Source organism: Epinephelus lanceolatus, chromosome 19 (assembly GCF_041903045.1).
Source record: "Epinephelus lanceolatus isolate andai-2023 chromosome 19, ASM4190304v1, whole genome shotgun sequence".
Classification (NCBI taxonomy): domain Eukaryota; kingdom Metazoa; phylum Chordata; class Actinopteri; order Perciformes; family Serranidae; genus Epinephelus; species Epinephelus lanceolatus.
The window spans coordinates 4902077-4917858 of NC_135752.1; the positions used below are offsets into that span (position 1 = coordinate 4902077).

General features: G+C 40.8%; 1 protein-coding gene and 1 pseudogene across 5 annotated transcripts in view; one reads left to right on the forward strand and one right to left on the reverse strand.

Annotated features, from left to right (window-relative positions):
* The first annotated feature begins 1737 nt into the window (after nt 1–1737).
* On the forward strand, nt 1738–4515 carry LOC117269945 (uncharacterized; annotated as a pseudogene).
* An 8234-nt stretch (nt 4516–12749) lies between these two features.
* Nucleotides 12750–15782, reverse strand: part of nrg1 (neuregulin 1) — a 68904-nt gene continuing 65871 nt past the window's right edge. For 4 of the 5 annotated variants that reach the window (XM_078161991.1, XM_078161990.1, XM_078161992.1 and 1 more), the window contains one exon: nt 12750–13499. In XM_078161991.1, the coding sequence (XP_078018117.1) occupies nt 12857–13499 (643 nt within the window). In that variant the 3' untranslated portion in view covers nt 12750–12856. The remainder of the gene's footprint in view (nt 13500–15782) is intronic. The other variant, XM_078161993.1, reaches the window with a different exon arrangement.

Consider the following 15782-nt stretch of genomic DNA (forward strand, 5'->3'; position numbering starts at 1 on the left):
GTTGTGTTTTCTGTTTTGTTGTTGTGTTTAGTAATTTGTTGTTGTGTTTTCTGTTTTGTTGTTGTGTTTTTTGATGTATTGTTGTGTTTTCTGTTTTGTTGTTGTGTTTAGTAATTTGTCGGTTTGTTTTCTGTTTTGTTGTGTTTAGTAATTTGTCATTGTGTTTTCTGTTTTGTTGTTGTGTTTAGTAATTTGTCATTTTGTTTTCTGTTTTGTTGTTGTGTTTAGTAATTTGTCGTTGTGTTTTCTGTTTTGTTGTTGTGTTAAGTAATTTGTTGTTGTGTTTTCTGTTTTGTTGTTGTGTTTAGTAATTTGTTGTTGTGTTTTCTGATTTGCCATTGTGTTTTCTGATTTGTTGTTGTGTTTTCTGATTTGCTGTTGTGATTTGCACTTCAGGGCCACCGTATATTAAAGATCTCAACACGTCTGAAAGAAATAAATGACTTTCAAATGACAAAACAAAAGTAAAACAAACAAACAAAAGAAACAACAAAGAACAGAAAATAACTTGACTGACTTACAGTAATACACATCACAAGCTCAGCATCTGTATCTCTCTCACTTTATAAACTCATAAACCAAACAATCATTTAGATTATAACCAGTAATTATACCCAAAGTGGCATTGTTGTCCACTTATCCCTCTGTAACAATAAAGGAAATGGAACAAAACAAAGCCTCAATTCATAGACCATTCTTTTTTCCTCTTATCTTCATGTGCTCAATACTCATAAAATCTTTCCCCATATGTTTTCAAATTGAGTTCATTTGTTCTTTTCTGTGGCTATTTTTTTCCCAACATATTCAAATAATAACATGGTTGTTTATTCCAGTGAATTAGTGCAGGAGGGTGAGTGGATTGCCAATCCTGGATTATAAATTTTGAAGAAAAAAATAGCAATCCAACTCTGTGGATACCTTACAGTGTCATGTAACATGTCCTATAATATAGAGATTGAGGAATTAAAGTTAAATTCTACACCCAATATATCTGATAACCAATGTTCTATTTCAAACCAAACTCTCTGAATTTTACTTCATTCCCAAAATGCATGGAACAGTGAGTCTGTTGCTCCGCATTTTAAACAGTTCCCTGATTTGTTTCCATCATATTTATTCACTTTGTCTCTTGTGCAATAAGTGCTATACATTATGTTATATTATGTTATCACTGATGATGTGTTCAGGAGCATCCAAGAGATGTATTCTATCACTCACTTTACTGGAGAAACCAGTGACAACCAGGAACAGACTGGTTGACAACCAAGTATAGGGTGGTGACGACTGGAGAGACAGTGGACAGCACGGAGAGACGGCAACCGGGGCGGGTGGGGCGGGGCGGGGCAGGGTGGCAGCCCAAATCACATCCTCTGAGAGGAGGAAACCCATTCTCAAGCTACAGATCGGAACATGGAAAGATGCCCCCAGGGGTGCCCGAGAGGAGGGGAGGATGAGCACCCCAATCTGACGGACCTAAGGCTGACGAACAATGGCAACGAGCAATCGACAATGAATATGAAGTGCAGATGTGGGAAGGTTTGTAAGAACAGCCGAGGCCTAAAGATTCACCAGACCTGGATGAGATGTTTGGAGGGAGAGCGAGCGCCACAACGCACAGGTACCCAACCTGGTGAGACGCAGGAGGAGCCAGGCCCGGAAATACCCCATAGAGCCAGGAGCCTCCAAGTGCCGCAACCAACCCCTCAGAACAGACCTCCGGAAAGGGTTGAAGTCAAATGGCCACAGGCCTGCAAGACAGCTGTCTGGCAACAGTTTGATGAGGACGCAGACTCGGTGCTAGAAGCAACAGTGAAGGAAGACGTAGACCGAAGGCTGCAGACAATGACAACAATCATTGTCAGCCTAGCTGTGGAAAGGTTCGGGACACTGGAGAAGAGGACAGAAAGAACTCCCTTCACCATGAACCAGAGAGCAGCAAAAATCCACCAGATCCGACAGGAGCTGAAGTCCCTCAAGATGCAGTTCAGAGAGGCCAGTGAGGAGCAACGCCCCCCCTTGGCGGAGCTGTGAACCATCCTGAGAAAGAAGCTGCTGACCCTTCGCAGAGCTGAGTGGCACCGAAGGCGCAGGAAGGAAAGGTCCAGGAAGCGAGCATCCTTCATAGCCAACCCCTTTGGCTTCACAAAACAACTCCTAGGGCAGAAGCGCAGTGGGAGATTGGCTTGCACCAAGGAAGAGATCGATCTGCACATCCAGACCACCTGCAGTGACCCTGACAGGCAGCAGGAGCTGGGGCACTGCAACATCCTGATACAACCACCTCCACCCATCAAGGAGTTTGACAGCAGGGAGCCACTCCTGAAAGAGGTTCAGGATGTTGTGAGGAGGGCACAATCTAGTTCAGCTCCTGGCCCGAGCGGAGTGCCTTACAAGGTCTATAAGAACTGTCCCCTGTTACTGAAGCGGTTGTGGAAGATCCTGAAAGTCATCTGGAGGAGAGGGAAAGTGGCACAGCAGTGGCGATTCGCTGAAGGAGTCTGGATCCCAAAGGAAGAAGATTCCAAGAACATCAACCAGTTCAGGATCATCTCCTTGCTGAATGTCGAAGGGAAGATTTTCTTCAGCGTAGTAGCAAGACGGCTGACCGACTTTCTCTCCAACAACGGCTACATCGACACCTCAGTGCAGAAGGGAGGCATAGCTGGAGTACCGGGTTGCCTGGAACACACAGGAGTGGTGATCCAGCTCATCAGAGAAGCCCGGGAGAACAAGGGAGACCTGGTGGTGCTCTGGCTCGACCTGGCGAATGCGTATAGCTCCATCCCACACAAACTGGTCAAAACAACCCTGGAGAAGCATCATGTGCCAAGCCAAGTGGCTGAACTCATCATGGACTACTACAACCAGTTCAGCATGAGAGTCTCATCAGGGTCAACAACATCAGAGTGGCACAGAGTGGAGGTTGGGATCATCACAGGCTGCACCATCTCTGTGATCCTCTTTGCCTTAGCGATGAACATGATCGTGAAGTCGGCTGAACCAGAGTGTCGGGGCCCTAAGACCAGAACAGGAACTCGCCAACCACCAATCAGGGCCTTCATGGACAACCTGACTATTACCACCGAGTCAGTACCAGGCAGCAGGTGGATTCTGCAAGGGCTGGAGCAACTGATAGGTTGGGCAAGGATGAGGTTCAAGCCTGCAAAATCAAGGTCACTGCTGTTGAAGAAGGGCAAAGTTGTAGACAGGTTCCACTTCAGCATCGGAGGGACACCAATCCCAACTGTCTCTGAAAAGCCAGTGAAGAGCCTCTGCAAGGTGTTTAACAGTAGCCTGAAGGATTCAGCATCTGTTCAGGAAAACTGTCAGGAACTAGAGAGCTGGTTGAGAGCAGTGGATCGGTCAGGGCTTCCCGGAAAGTTCAAGGCTTGGATCTACCAGCATGGTATCCTGCCAAGAATGCTTTGGCCTTTGCTTGTCTATGAAGTCCCCATCTCTATTGTAGATGGCTTGGAAAGGAAGGTCAGCAGCTTCCTCAGGAGGTGGCTAGGACTGTCTAGGAGTCTCAACAGGTCACAACACCAAGCTGCCCCTGAAATCACTAGAGGAGGAGTTTAAGGTGACACGGGCAAGAGAGGTGATGATGTATAGGGATTCCAGTGACCCCAAGGTGGCCCAGGCAGGGGTCAAGGTGAGAACTGGGAGGAAGTGGAGAGCCGACGAAGCTGTATTGCAAGCAGAGTCGCGGATACGCCACAGAGTCCTAGTGGGAGCAGTGACCCAAGGGAGAGCTGGTCTGGGAACCTTCCCAATGCCATGGTACGAGCACGCCAAGGGAAAGGAGAGGCGCAGACTGGTCCAGGAGGAAGTGAGAGCAGAGGTGGAGGACCGAAAAGTCACATGGACTGATCTCTGGCAGGCAGAACCACCAGAGCTGCTGCTGGGCAGCTCTTGGGCAGGGTCGGTATATCTGGTGCCACAACCAGGTACTGAAACCCATCGCAGAAGCCATCAGTGTGTGAATCAGCAGCAACAGATGAGCCCACCCCACCACTCAGGCAGTCCCCTTTATGAAGGCTGGAGAGCAGCTGCCAAAAACCACAGGAGCCAGGAACCCACCAGGACTCCTGGCAACGGCACAGGACTGGCAACTCTCTGTCGACCTGGAAAAACAGCTGAAGTTCCCCCAGCACATTGCCAAAACCACCCAGAGGCCAGACATCCTCCTGGTCTCAGAGAAAACCAGAAACATCATCCTTATGGAGCTGACAGTGCCATGAGAGGACCGCCTGGAGGAGGCCCACAAGAGAAAGAGGGCCAAGTATGAAGACCTGGTCATCGACTGCCGCAAGCAGGGCTGGAAGGCGAGGTGTCTGTCCATCGAGGTTGGCTGCAGAGGGTTTGCAGGGCAGTCACTCTATAAGACCTTGAGTGAGTGCACTGGGCATCACCAGAGTGGAGAGGAGAAGAGCCATTAAGAACATCACAGAGGAAGCCTCGAGATGGCTCTAGATCAGGAGAGGAGATCCATGGGGAGTAGCAAATGCCACCTGAACACAAGCCAGGTCTGATCAACCATGGCTGGGTTGCCTGGGCGAGGATGTATGATGTTGAAAGACCCGAAACACCCGATGACCCCAGGTTACATCACTGATGATGTGTTCAGGAGCATCCAAGAGATGTATTCTATCAATATTGGCTCAAATGCAAATTTTCATTTATTATTATATCTCTGGTTAAATTCCAACAATCACTCCATCTTAAGTCAATATCAATTCTCTTTAAAATCTAAATTCCACAGCTGTATTCTAGATTGCAGCAAAGTAGTAACTGAATACAATTGCTGCAAGATTTTGTAGACTTTAACTGTTAACTTCTTATCAGTTTCTGAGTCAAATATTAATGATTCTAAATGCTCTTCTGTTCAGATGACTGTAAATCAAAGGTTTGAAAGAAACTTCTGAGTTGCAAATACTTAAAAAATTTTTTTGATTTGACAGACAGATTTTTTTGCAAATCTGTCCAAGAGATAAATTCGTCTCCATTCATTTAATCCTCAGCAACTACTATACCCCTGTCCCTCCATGTAGACCAGCTTAATGGTGAATTTTGAAGAGCTATCCCAGGATTGTTCCACAAACAAGTGCTTTTCGGAATTGCTATTGACTCAGCCAGTATACTCTTCATTTTTCTCCATGTTGTTGCCGAGTTCTTTAATATAAAATTAACAAAGCTTGTTGTTCTTCCTTTTGAAAATACACATGAAAAAAGGTTTTGAGGATAAACTTGTACATTTTCAATATGAATTCACTGTTCTTCTTTTGTGCTTTTTACTACATGGTGTAGGTAAAATGCTTGAGCAGCAAGGTGGTATAAATCTGGCAGATTAAATCCTCTTTCCAGTTTTGGAGAATGTAAAACTTTTCTTTTTATCCTGTGACTTTTCTCCTTCCATATAAAGTCTGTTATAATAGAATATGCTTTTTTTAAAGAATGTTTTTGAAGGGGTAATTGCCACTGTTGAAAACAGGAATAAGAATTTTGGAAGCCATGCCATTTTAAAGATTAATTCTTCCTGTAAAATTGATATGGAGATTCATCCATTTAATCATGTCAGATCTCATATGTAAGGGATAATGTATAATGAGCCAGTGAATACTGGGAAAATAACTCCTGACAGGGGAATAGAACCCCGACGCGCAGCGTGTGGGAGTTATTTTCCCAGTATTCACCGGCTGATTACACATTATCCCGCTTATTACATGGCTAATTATCAGATAAAGAAATAATGTTGTCTGCCTCCGCGAAGTGCATTAAAACCGACCGGATTCGACAACTTTTGGTGAAAGTTTTGTACTCACCCAGGCTTAGTGGACTGAACCAAGGAATAAAACTTGCGTAAAATGTCATTAAGCATGACTGCCGAGTGTGTTTTCAAATCCGTGTTCTTTTGTTTTTGGCAGAGAAAGTCAATATTCTTATTCTTCAGCGGCATCCCATTCCTCAAAATCCTTGTAGCTACTCTCCAAATAAGTTAAAAGAAATGTTAAAATCAGCCAGTTCTGTTTGTTTTTTCCCTCGGAAGTTGTTTGACAGCTGCAGTGTTGCAGGACAGCGTCCCTAGCAACGCTGGGCTACATAGCAACTGTGTAATGACCGTTGCTACTAGCAACAGTCATTACACAGTAATATCAGACCGCTGAATGCCGCGACCGATCAATCAGAATACAGCATTTAATAGATCCGTGTAATAATATTCAATAATGTAATAAAATTTTGTCTATATATCTATTGCTTATTTTCACTCATTACACATCCTAATGTTGGGATTCACAGGACCACAGATGGTTTATCATTTGGTAAAATCATCACTGGACAATTTAAAGGCTTTTTCCTCTGCATGCTCTTTGTCTTCAAACAAAGAGGGCTATGCGACACCCATCTCACCAGGAGATCTCACCTCACACCTCAGTGAGACTCAAGTCCCAAAACTTGATTGGACCTTTACAGTGACATGTGACTCTGATGTCACAGGCATCTGTAGATCTTTGCTCCCTTCCACAGACCTTTCTCTTCTTGCTCCAGCTGCTGTAGCAGCTGCACCCCTCTTTCCGGCTGGGCCTGGGACAGCAGAGGCCCACACCCCTGCTCCATAACCCAAACCACTAAAGGGAGGGCAACTGATCACAGACTCTGTTGCAAACACAAGGCCATTGCAACTAGCTTTCCAGCAACAAGGAACTAAGTGAGTTAGCACCCAGCGTCTAACTCTGCAAGGACCCTGAGCGACTAGCTTCCTCGGATCAGAACCTTTGGAACAAAGGACCCAACAAAGACTGCAGCTGGAACCACACCTTCCCAGCCTTCTTCTGCCGGCTAACAAAGCAGCACACCACCAAGTGACTCTTTCTTCCATCCATTCAAGGATCGGTAATGTAATAACTGGGCATAGCTTATCACAGCTTTACAGGCTAAGCAAGACTGTGTAACTTGTTGTATGTGATTTGATGCTGTTTACTGAGTATTGTTGTGATTGTTTGCAGTTAGGTCATTGATTAGGTGGCTTCGCCAAAGCTAAGTGTTTAGTTTGCTAATACTGTTCACAAACACATTCTTGCACCCAACTAAACAATCTCTGCACTAATCCAGACCGTTTCCAACACATATCACATTGACATAGACTCATTAACAACTAGGCTTTCAACAGAGCTACACCCATACAGGCATCTCAAAGTTCCCCGCTTCTTTTCCTTTGTCTTTGTCCTGACCACACGGTCAGACAAATACCTCCCCCTGAAGCCAGCCTTGATTTGGCCATTTTGGTAGTTCTCTGTTGTCAGCCATTTTGCTTTGTAGGCCAAACGGCTCCTTGATCACCACATCCGCCTTTGTCTTTCTCTTCTTTCTCTCTCTCTCTCTCTCTCTCACACACACACACACACACACACACATATACACACCAAGTTTGTATATAGTTAGTTAGAATTTGTGTGTTTTGGTTTGCTTTGCTAATTTGTGAATAAATATAATTCTTTGGAATCATGCCTGCTGTCTGTTTAATGTTGCACAAGAGTGAATCAATAGTCAACCTCTGCTGCATCAAGAACTCCGAAATCCTTCAGGCGTTACTGTTTATTTTGGTTGTCATTAATTTAATTATTAATCAAACTCCAAATTAATAGTTTAGCGTATTTTATGAGACTGATATCTTTAACCAGCTATCATTTTTCCCTTTACGGGAATGGTGCCCCACGAGGTGATTTAATGTTAATTAAGTCACATTATTTAACATAATTATTAATTATTAATAATAATTATTAATTATTTCTGATAGCCAATTAAATCCCAACATATTTGGTGCCTCCGTGTGAAGCCTAATGTGTTGACCCCAACATTTATGGTGCCGCCAAGTGGGGTAAATATATGTTGACCCCAACACTAAGTATTTAATAGAAGTTGTCCACTTAAATGATTGTTGTAAATCCTGTGATGTCTTTTTGTTTCCCTACTGCCATTATTTCTGTTTTCTCTCCATATTAATTTTATAACCTGAGACGGATGAATATTCAGAAATAATTCTCAAAAGGGAAGGAGTAGAATTTTCGATGCCCATTAAATACACCAAAAGATCATCTGCAAAATTAACCCTATGGGCCCGAATGAAGCATAGTGCGTCCAAATTCACACCTGTTTTTCTCTATGGATTTTCTCCGCAACCGTTCGTCATAGCGAGAAGCACTCATATCACGTGAAACAGCGGAACTGCAGCTTTCCAACAATACCAAGCACTTGTCGGTAGTCCAGTGTTTTCACGAGGGAAAAAAATGATAAAGTTACACTAAAATTATGAATAACAAAGCTTTCATAGAGCTTTGCACACACATTACTCTTGGATGGATTACTCGCGAATGCAGGAATTTCTTTACAGTCCATACAGATCTTGTTATCAGTCACTTCATATAGTGAGGAATAATATTATTACTATTTTTCTATTATCTTAGATGTAAATATTGCATGTCTCTTTCAAATACTTGACTTGCTAACGAGTCAATGGAATTTCTTGCAATAATGAAAAAAGACTGGCAAACATGTCCGCCTGGCACAGACCACATGTTTTGGACAACTGTGAAGTGACAGAATGTCCCACCATCATGGTTCTTATATTGCCAGATTCCAGAGAGTTTTCCCGCTTCATATATGGCAGAATATGTCTACTTCCAACTTGCTATGGTGAGATACATGTAAAAATGCAAGAATTTAGTAACACAGATTTTATTTTTCATTCATCTAGAAATTAATATAAAATACAGTCACATAGAAGGATATGCAATGATGGCAAATCTTGATAGCCCAGATTGTCCTGGAAAAAAACCCCAAGATATAGCATGTGTATGTAGCCTTTATAATGACTGTGATATGAGCTTAAAAGTAAAGACAGTAAAAATATTAAGCTTATATTGTTTACCTATAGTGACACCTGTTACCTTTGGCTCTTGACTTATTTTCTCTGCCAGTGGTTCTATAGCTTATGCAAAAGGAAGTGGAGAAAGTGTGCAACCCTGTCTAACTTGATTTCCACAAGGAATCCATCCATACCTAGAGCTTTTTTGAAGGCAAATGTTTTAATTGTTTGTACTATCTCAGCTTCTGATATCTCTGTATTTAACTGTTCTTTTTTTTTTTTTTTTTTTTTTTTTTCATTTGAAATTTGTTTCAAGTTTATTGTGCCCAAGAAGGAACTTGGTTCTAATGGCTTGTTTTTTCTGATTTATATAAGATTTCATAAAACGATTTGAAAGTATCATTAATAAGTCTATTATTCCTGATTAATGCATTTGAATCCTTAGCTTTCAGTATTATAGTTGATTTGGCTTTTATTCATTTTGTAAGAGCTGCCAAGGGCTTACCTGGTTTATGTGCCATTACATAAAAGGCTTTATTTGAATTAAATCTATAATTATTGGCTTTTAAAAGTAATAAATCATACTCCTGTTCAAGTTTAAACAATTTATCTTCCAACCCTTGTACCATTTTTATGAGACATTTCTAATGCTGCAATATCGCTTTCTTTTTCTTTGATTTGTAAATCTAATTCATTCTTTTCCTTTGCTGAGTAGGAGATTATCATTCCTCTAATATATGCCTTAAAAGCATCCCTGGTTAATTCTGGAGTTGGTGTGCTGTTTTCCCCCTCATTTACATTTGTAGTAATAAAAGTATGTATTTTATCATTGACATAAATTATAAAATCTGTGTCTTGTAAGCGTGCTCTATTCATTCTCCATATTCTATCACTCCATTTTCTGTTGGGATGATATGACAAGAGCCCTGTGATCGTTTGGCGACCAGGGTGTACCCGCCTCTCGCCAAATGTAGGCCACCTTATTCACCAGTTGATCCTATTAACACAAATGCTACCATCAATAGCATGCAAACATTCATAACATCAAAGTGTCAAAGTGGCAACATCAAGGACCTGCCGACTGTGTAGCTGAGTTGCAGTAGCATTTTTGTTAATAGGATTATTAGTTTGATTATTATTTGTCACACACCAGAAGACTCAAACGCAGAATCACAGGACGGAGACAGGAGTAAGGCAAAACAGTCACTTTACTTAGCATTGTCACCACACAGCAAGAGGGTTTCTGGTTAAAACCCAGGGTCTGGGGTTTGAACCCCGGGGTGGGGGAGCCCTTCTGTGTAGAGTTTGCATGTTCTCCCCATGTCAGCATGGGCTTTCTAGTGGGTACTCTGACTTCCTTCCAGAGTCCAAAGAGATGCAAGTTAATTGGTGACTCTAAATTGTCCATAGGTGTGAATGTGAGTGTGAATGGTTGTCTGTCTCTATGTGCCAGCCCTATGATAGTCTGGCAACCTGTTCAGAGTGTATCCCGCCTCCCATTCAATGTCAGCCGGGATAGGTTCCAGCCCCCCCTCGACCCAATTGCAGAAAATGAATGAATGAATGAATGAATGAATGAATGAATGAATGAATGAATGTAACGTACTGTGTTGCTTCCTTTTAAAATGTGTTAATTATGTATATATTATTAGCGTATCTAATATTGTTATTATAATAGCAACTGAATACCAGCCTAATACATTTTTACATTATCTCATTTTACACATTTTCAGATATATGATGAAATGTGAAATGTAATAAAATGTCTTTATCAATACAGCACAAGATACATTTTCATTGTATTCTTCAGTGGTAAGGCAGAAGAGCTGAAAGATCATTGTTAAAGAGAAATATAACGACACTGTGAGGCACAAAACACAGAACTGATTTAATATTTAATAAGAAACAACAGCACTGAAGTTTTCCATGGTGTATTTACATCATTTGAAGACACTCCTAGACCTAAAAGCAATGCATTGTGAGTTATGTTAAGCATACAAGTGACAAAATATGCAAGTAGTTATTTTCTATTTCGTACTAATAACCATGTGACAGTTGGCTATATATATGTTAAAATATAAATGTTTATACTAAAATCAGTAATTAATGTTTGTAATGAACAGGAAATACCAATCAAATAATAAATAATCTTAATGCAAATATAAAATACATAAGTATGGCCACCATTAAAACATTAATCATGGAGCAGCATATCTATAACATCATACTCAGATGCTAGGCTGACTGCTGATTCTACATAAATACATTTCAACAAACTATGGTTGATTACAGAGCCCAATAATGCTTTTTTAAATTTACTTCAATAAAATCTGTTTATTCTAGGGTCAAGAAGTGGTGACAGTCTTTGGCAGATTTTTATAAACTATGTTCACGTTAGCAGACATTGACAAAATGTTCTTTTTTAAATCACACATAAGAGACTGCACATGTGAACGGAAGCTAAGGTAGTTGAAAAATAAGTGCATACTGCATGTGTGCACTTGCTTTTTTTGGAAATTGTAACAAGCTAAATTTAGACCAAAAAAAGTCAATCATAACAGAGATATGAGTGAACAAATTAAATCAGTTAATCATCATGTATATATTTAGCAATTTTTTTTAGAATCCCCAAAATGCATTACTCAGGGACACATGGATGTCTTTACGAAGGACAAAATGAGCCATATCTTCAGTCTTCCATTCAGTACACACTTTGCAGATATTCTTGCCTTTAAAGATGCAATCAGTAATATCATTCAGTACTGCTGATGGAGGGCACAAGTAACTGGAGTGTTCTCTTGAAGTGCATTGCATAGCACTGCTGGTCTTCATGCGAGTAGTTATTTTTTCTGATGGCAGCACCTGACTTGAGTCAGTCTGCACTCTGTGAAGATGTGGATACCTGCCAGCATAGAATGAAATTAAACTTTACATTCAAAATGATACTTTCCAGCGTTATGGGAAATGTAGGATCCAGCATTGAGCTTGACTCTTACAAAGGACTAAGTCAGCGTATTTAGGCCTCTGATGTCTCATTGACCATCCTCTGATGTCTCTGACCATTCTCTTTATTTATTTTATTTTTTTTAAATCTGTCCCTTGTGAGTCTATAAACATTATCTAAGTGCAATACACCAGTGCAGTACCCCTGTAACATAGAAACAGTAAATTTGAAATGTAGATCAAATCCCAGTGTGGAATTTACTCAAAAGACAAATCTATGGAGTTATGTTAAGCATATAAGTGACAGTATTAGTAACACTACAGAGCCAGACTTTAGTGATTGCACCTTTATCTAACAGTTATTATATTCATTCACCAGCAGGATTCTGGATGGTGATGATTAAAATCACTATGCTTCAAACATTCTCCATCTCTCATCAAATGCAGGTAATTAATCATTTATTCATAAACATCAGTCCAGGTGTTGAAGTTCAGTGTTGTATTTCAGCAGAAAAGGACATCAGATAATTGACTGGTCGGGTAAAATGGCTGGAGAGGAAACCACATAAACTGCTCATTATTCCATCACAGCATTTTGAGACGTAGCATGCACCTCGTATAAATTTAATAACAAACTGTCATGTCAGTGGGCACTTCTAACTGCAGGACGTTAAAAGCAGCCAGCAAGTTATTTTTGATTGTTAACTGGAAGAATAAGATGGTGAATATATGGCCCAGTATGCAATGTTGCAGTTCCCTTAAGCATACTCAACAGAAAGGCACCACTGATATTTTTTCTGCACTGAAATACACTGTGAATTGTTGCTACATACTAGTGTATGGCACTTTACCTACAAGACATGAACATATTTGTACATGTTTTTTTCTTTTTTTATAAAACTCTTTATTTACTACATCACTAAAATAAAAGTTTAATTTTCCATTTCTCTTTAAAAGTCTTTACACAGCAAATAATCTTATATAAAATAAAGGTTTAATAGTGACTATTCCATTTTTCTCTCAACATAAAGGATTCTCGGCAATTTAATATTACACAGCGACTGGATCTTGTTTGGTGGTGAGACTGGATGACGTGTCTTGCAGGTCATCATTTGGTGATGCTGGGTTAGTCCTGCTCATGTCCATAGCTCTGAGCAACAGGGTTGTGATGCTATCTGAAGTAATGAAGGGTGTGTGTTCCCCCTTAGGCTCCTCTGTTTCGCTCACTAGCATGCTGTCAGTACTGGATTCCACATTTTGCAGCACATGGCCATTGGTGACTCTTTTGGTGCTGTAGTCGTTGGTGTTGGTGTTTGTATTGAGTAGCTTCTCAGGTGATGCTAAGAACATATGGCTGACAGCTGGGTTGTCATGGTCTCCTATGATTTGGTAGTTACCATTCTCCATAGTAAACAGTGGGCTTGGTGGTAAGCTATGTGCCTCATGGCCATGGTTGTAGTGAGCAGAGGTCCTCTTCTGTTCATCTCGGCTCAAGGACTTGTGTGGCTGACGTGTGTTTGACAACAACAGGGGACGCTCCTCCTCTCCAGAGGGGCTTAAAGCCACTGAGGGAACAGAGATAGCCAGGCTGGACAGGGGTGCTGACATCTCTGATGGAGGAGACCCTGGAGTTGCAGGAAAGGTCCGGGACTCCGGGGACAGCTGAGGCTGGGTTGTCATGTCAGATACAAACCTACAACAGAAGCACAATTGCAACAGAAATGCGTTTTACACTTTTCCTTGAACAATTTCATGTGCAATGTTAACCTATGATATTTACAATAAAAAAGTACATATTATTGTCTGAGTTATTGGACATAATACTGAGTCTAATACACAACAAACAACAAGTTTAAGAATTGAACACTGCACAGAAAAACAATTTAACGGCCCATCAGATAACAGTCCATTTTTTAACCATATTTTCTAAAGTACTCTACACTAGCTCCATCGTAACCAGTGTCGGGGGTAATGCTTTATAAAAACCAATGTGTTACAGTAATAAATTACATTTTAGTAATAACAAAATAATATAACATGTTACCAACAGGATTTCGGGTAAAATTACTACATTTACAATGTTATGTAACACATTACCACTCAAAATAATCTGTTCATTGTTTTCTTTTTTCAGTTATCCACACTGATCCACTTCCACCAGTTTGCCAACAGAAAAAATATCATCCAAAAGTTATTATGTCTTCTCTGGGTCATGCCATACTGTGCGTTATCATGTTCAGTGTGTTTCCATTGATATAGGTGCAACATTGACAATGTATCCCGTTCTGCTTTTGCATCCTAACCCTGCTAGAAAGCAGTGGCAATAAGGAGCGGGCCTCCAGTTTGTTTTTTCTTTGTCCCTATGATCAGCACATCTGGGTGATGTTAGTATATGTTGGATGTGTTTCCATTCACATCCCCTACAACTGTAGAGCAATGACAGGTGGGTCTTTCAGCTCTGGTGTATTAATTTGCACTCAGCATAGTGACTTAATCATACATTATTCTGTTTGTTGTGCTAACCTTAATATTTGTTTATGTTTCATATCATAGGCGCACAAATATTTATCCATATCTCATAATAATTAGACTTTGCTCCTCTGTCTGAACCTCCCGGTGTCCAAGGCTACTCATTTATTTTAAATGGTCTCGGCTATAAGACACCGCTAAGACACAGTTTCCTTTGGATGGTATTTTTTCTGTTGGCAAATTGGTGAAAGTGGAGTGGTGTGAATCAGTGTGGATAAATGAAAAATGAAAACAATAAACTGTTTATTTCAGGTGGTAACACATTACATGACATTGCAAATGTAATCAAATTACCTGAAATCCTGTTGGTAATGTGCTAAAACATAATATATTACTGTAGCACGTTACTTTTGTGACATGTTCAATTCAATTCAATTCAATTCAAGTTTATTTATAAAGCCCAATATCACAAATCACAATTTGCCTCAGAGGGCTTTACAGCATACAACATCCCTCTGTCCTTTGGACCCTCACAGCGGATAAGGAAAAACTCCCCCCAAAAAAAACCTTTCACTGGGAAAGAAAATGGTAGAAACCTCAGAAAGAGCAACTGAGGAGGGATCCCTCTTCCAGGACGGACAGATGTGCAATAGATGTCGTACAGAACAGATCAGCATAATAAATTTACAGTAATCCATATGACAAAATGATGCATAAATAAATAAATGTTATCCCCTACACTGGTTTTATCAACTTCTAACTATATGTCTAACTACATATCTTGACCGCACAGGTTATCCAGCCAAACACAGGGCTTCTGCTCTCAGCTGTGTGTAGCTTCTTAATTATGTTGCAAGAAAAGCACACCATGGTTTTTCGGTTCAATTCTATCAACACAAATGTATAGGGAACCCAGTGCTGAAGCAGCTTGTTATAGGTCTCTGCCTCAGGTCAAAGCTCTTTACACTGTGTAAATATTTTTCACATCCAACAGCAGATTTCTGGAGAGTGTGTGTGCCACTTTGTATTGCATACTTGCTCTACATAATCATAACATCACCAAAGTATTTTAAGCTTTTTTCCTATCTTTTTAACAGGACTGACCTTGACACCTATCAGCCTGCTCTGTTTGTTTTGCTTCTGTATGAAGATTGGCAGCAGCATCCATTTTTCACAGACATGATATGCTCCCTTCATACCAGCCTGGCTTAGTGCTGGCAGCACAGAGCCAGACAAGTATTAAGGGCAGCAATTTTTGGGTGCAGCTTTGCATCCTCAAAGTCACTCCTTCACCACTCATCCACCAGGGTTTGAGCGCTAGCACCAGATCGACTGACTAAGTAGGTTCTAGATGGCTAGCTAACTATCTACTGGTGAGTGGCATACAACTCACTTCCAGCACATAATTTCTGGTGTTAGTCTCATTGTGGTAGGGACAAATTGAGACAGATGCACACATTCTGAATATTGAGGGGGACTTGTCCCCTGCGTCACCTCCAAATTCTAC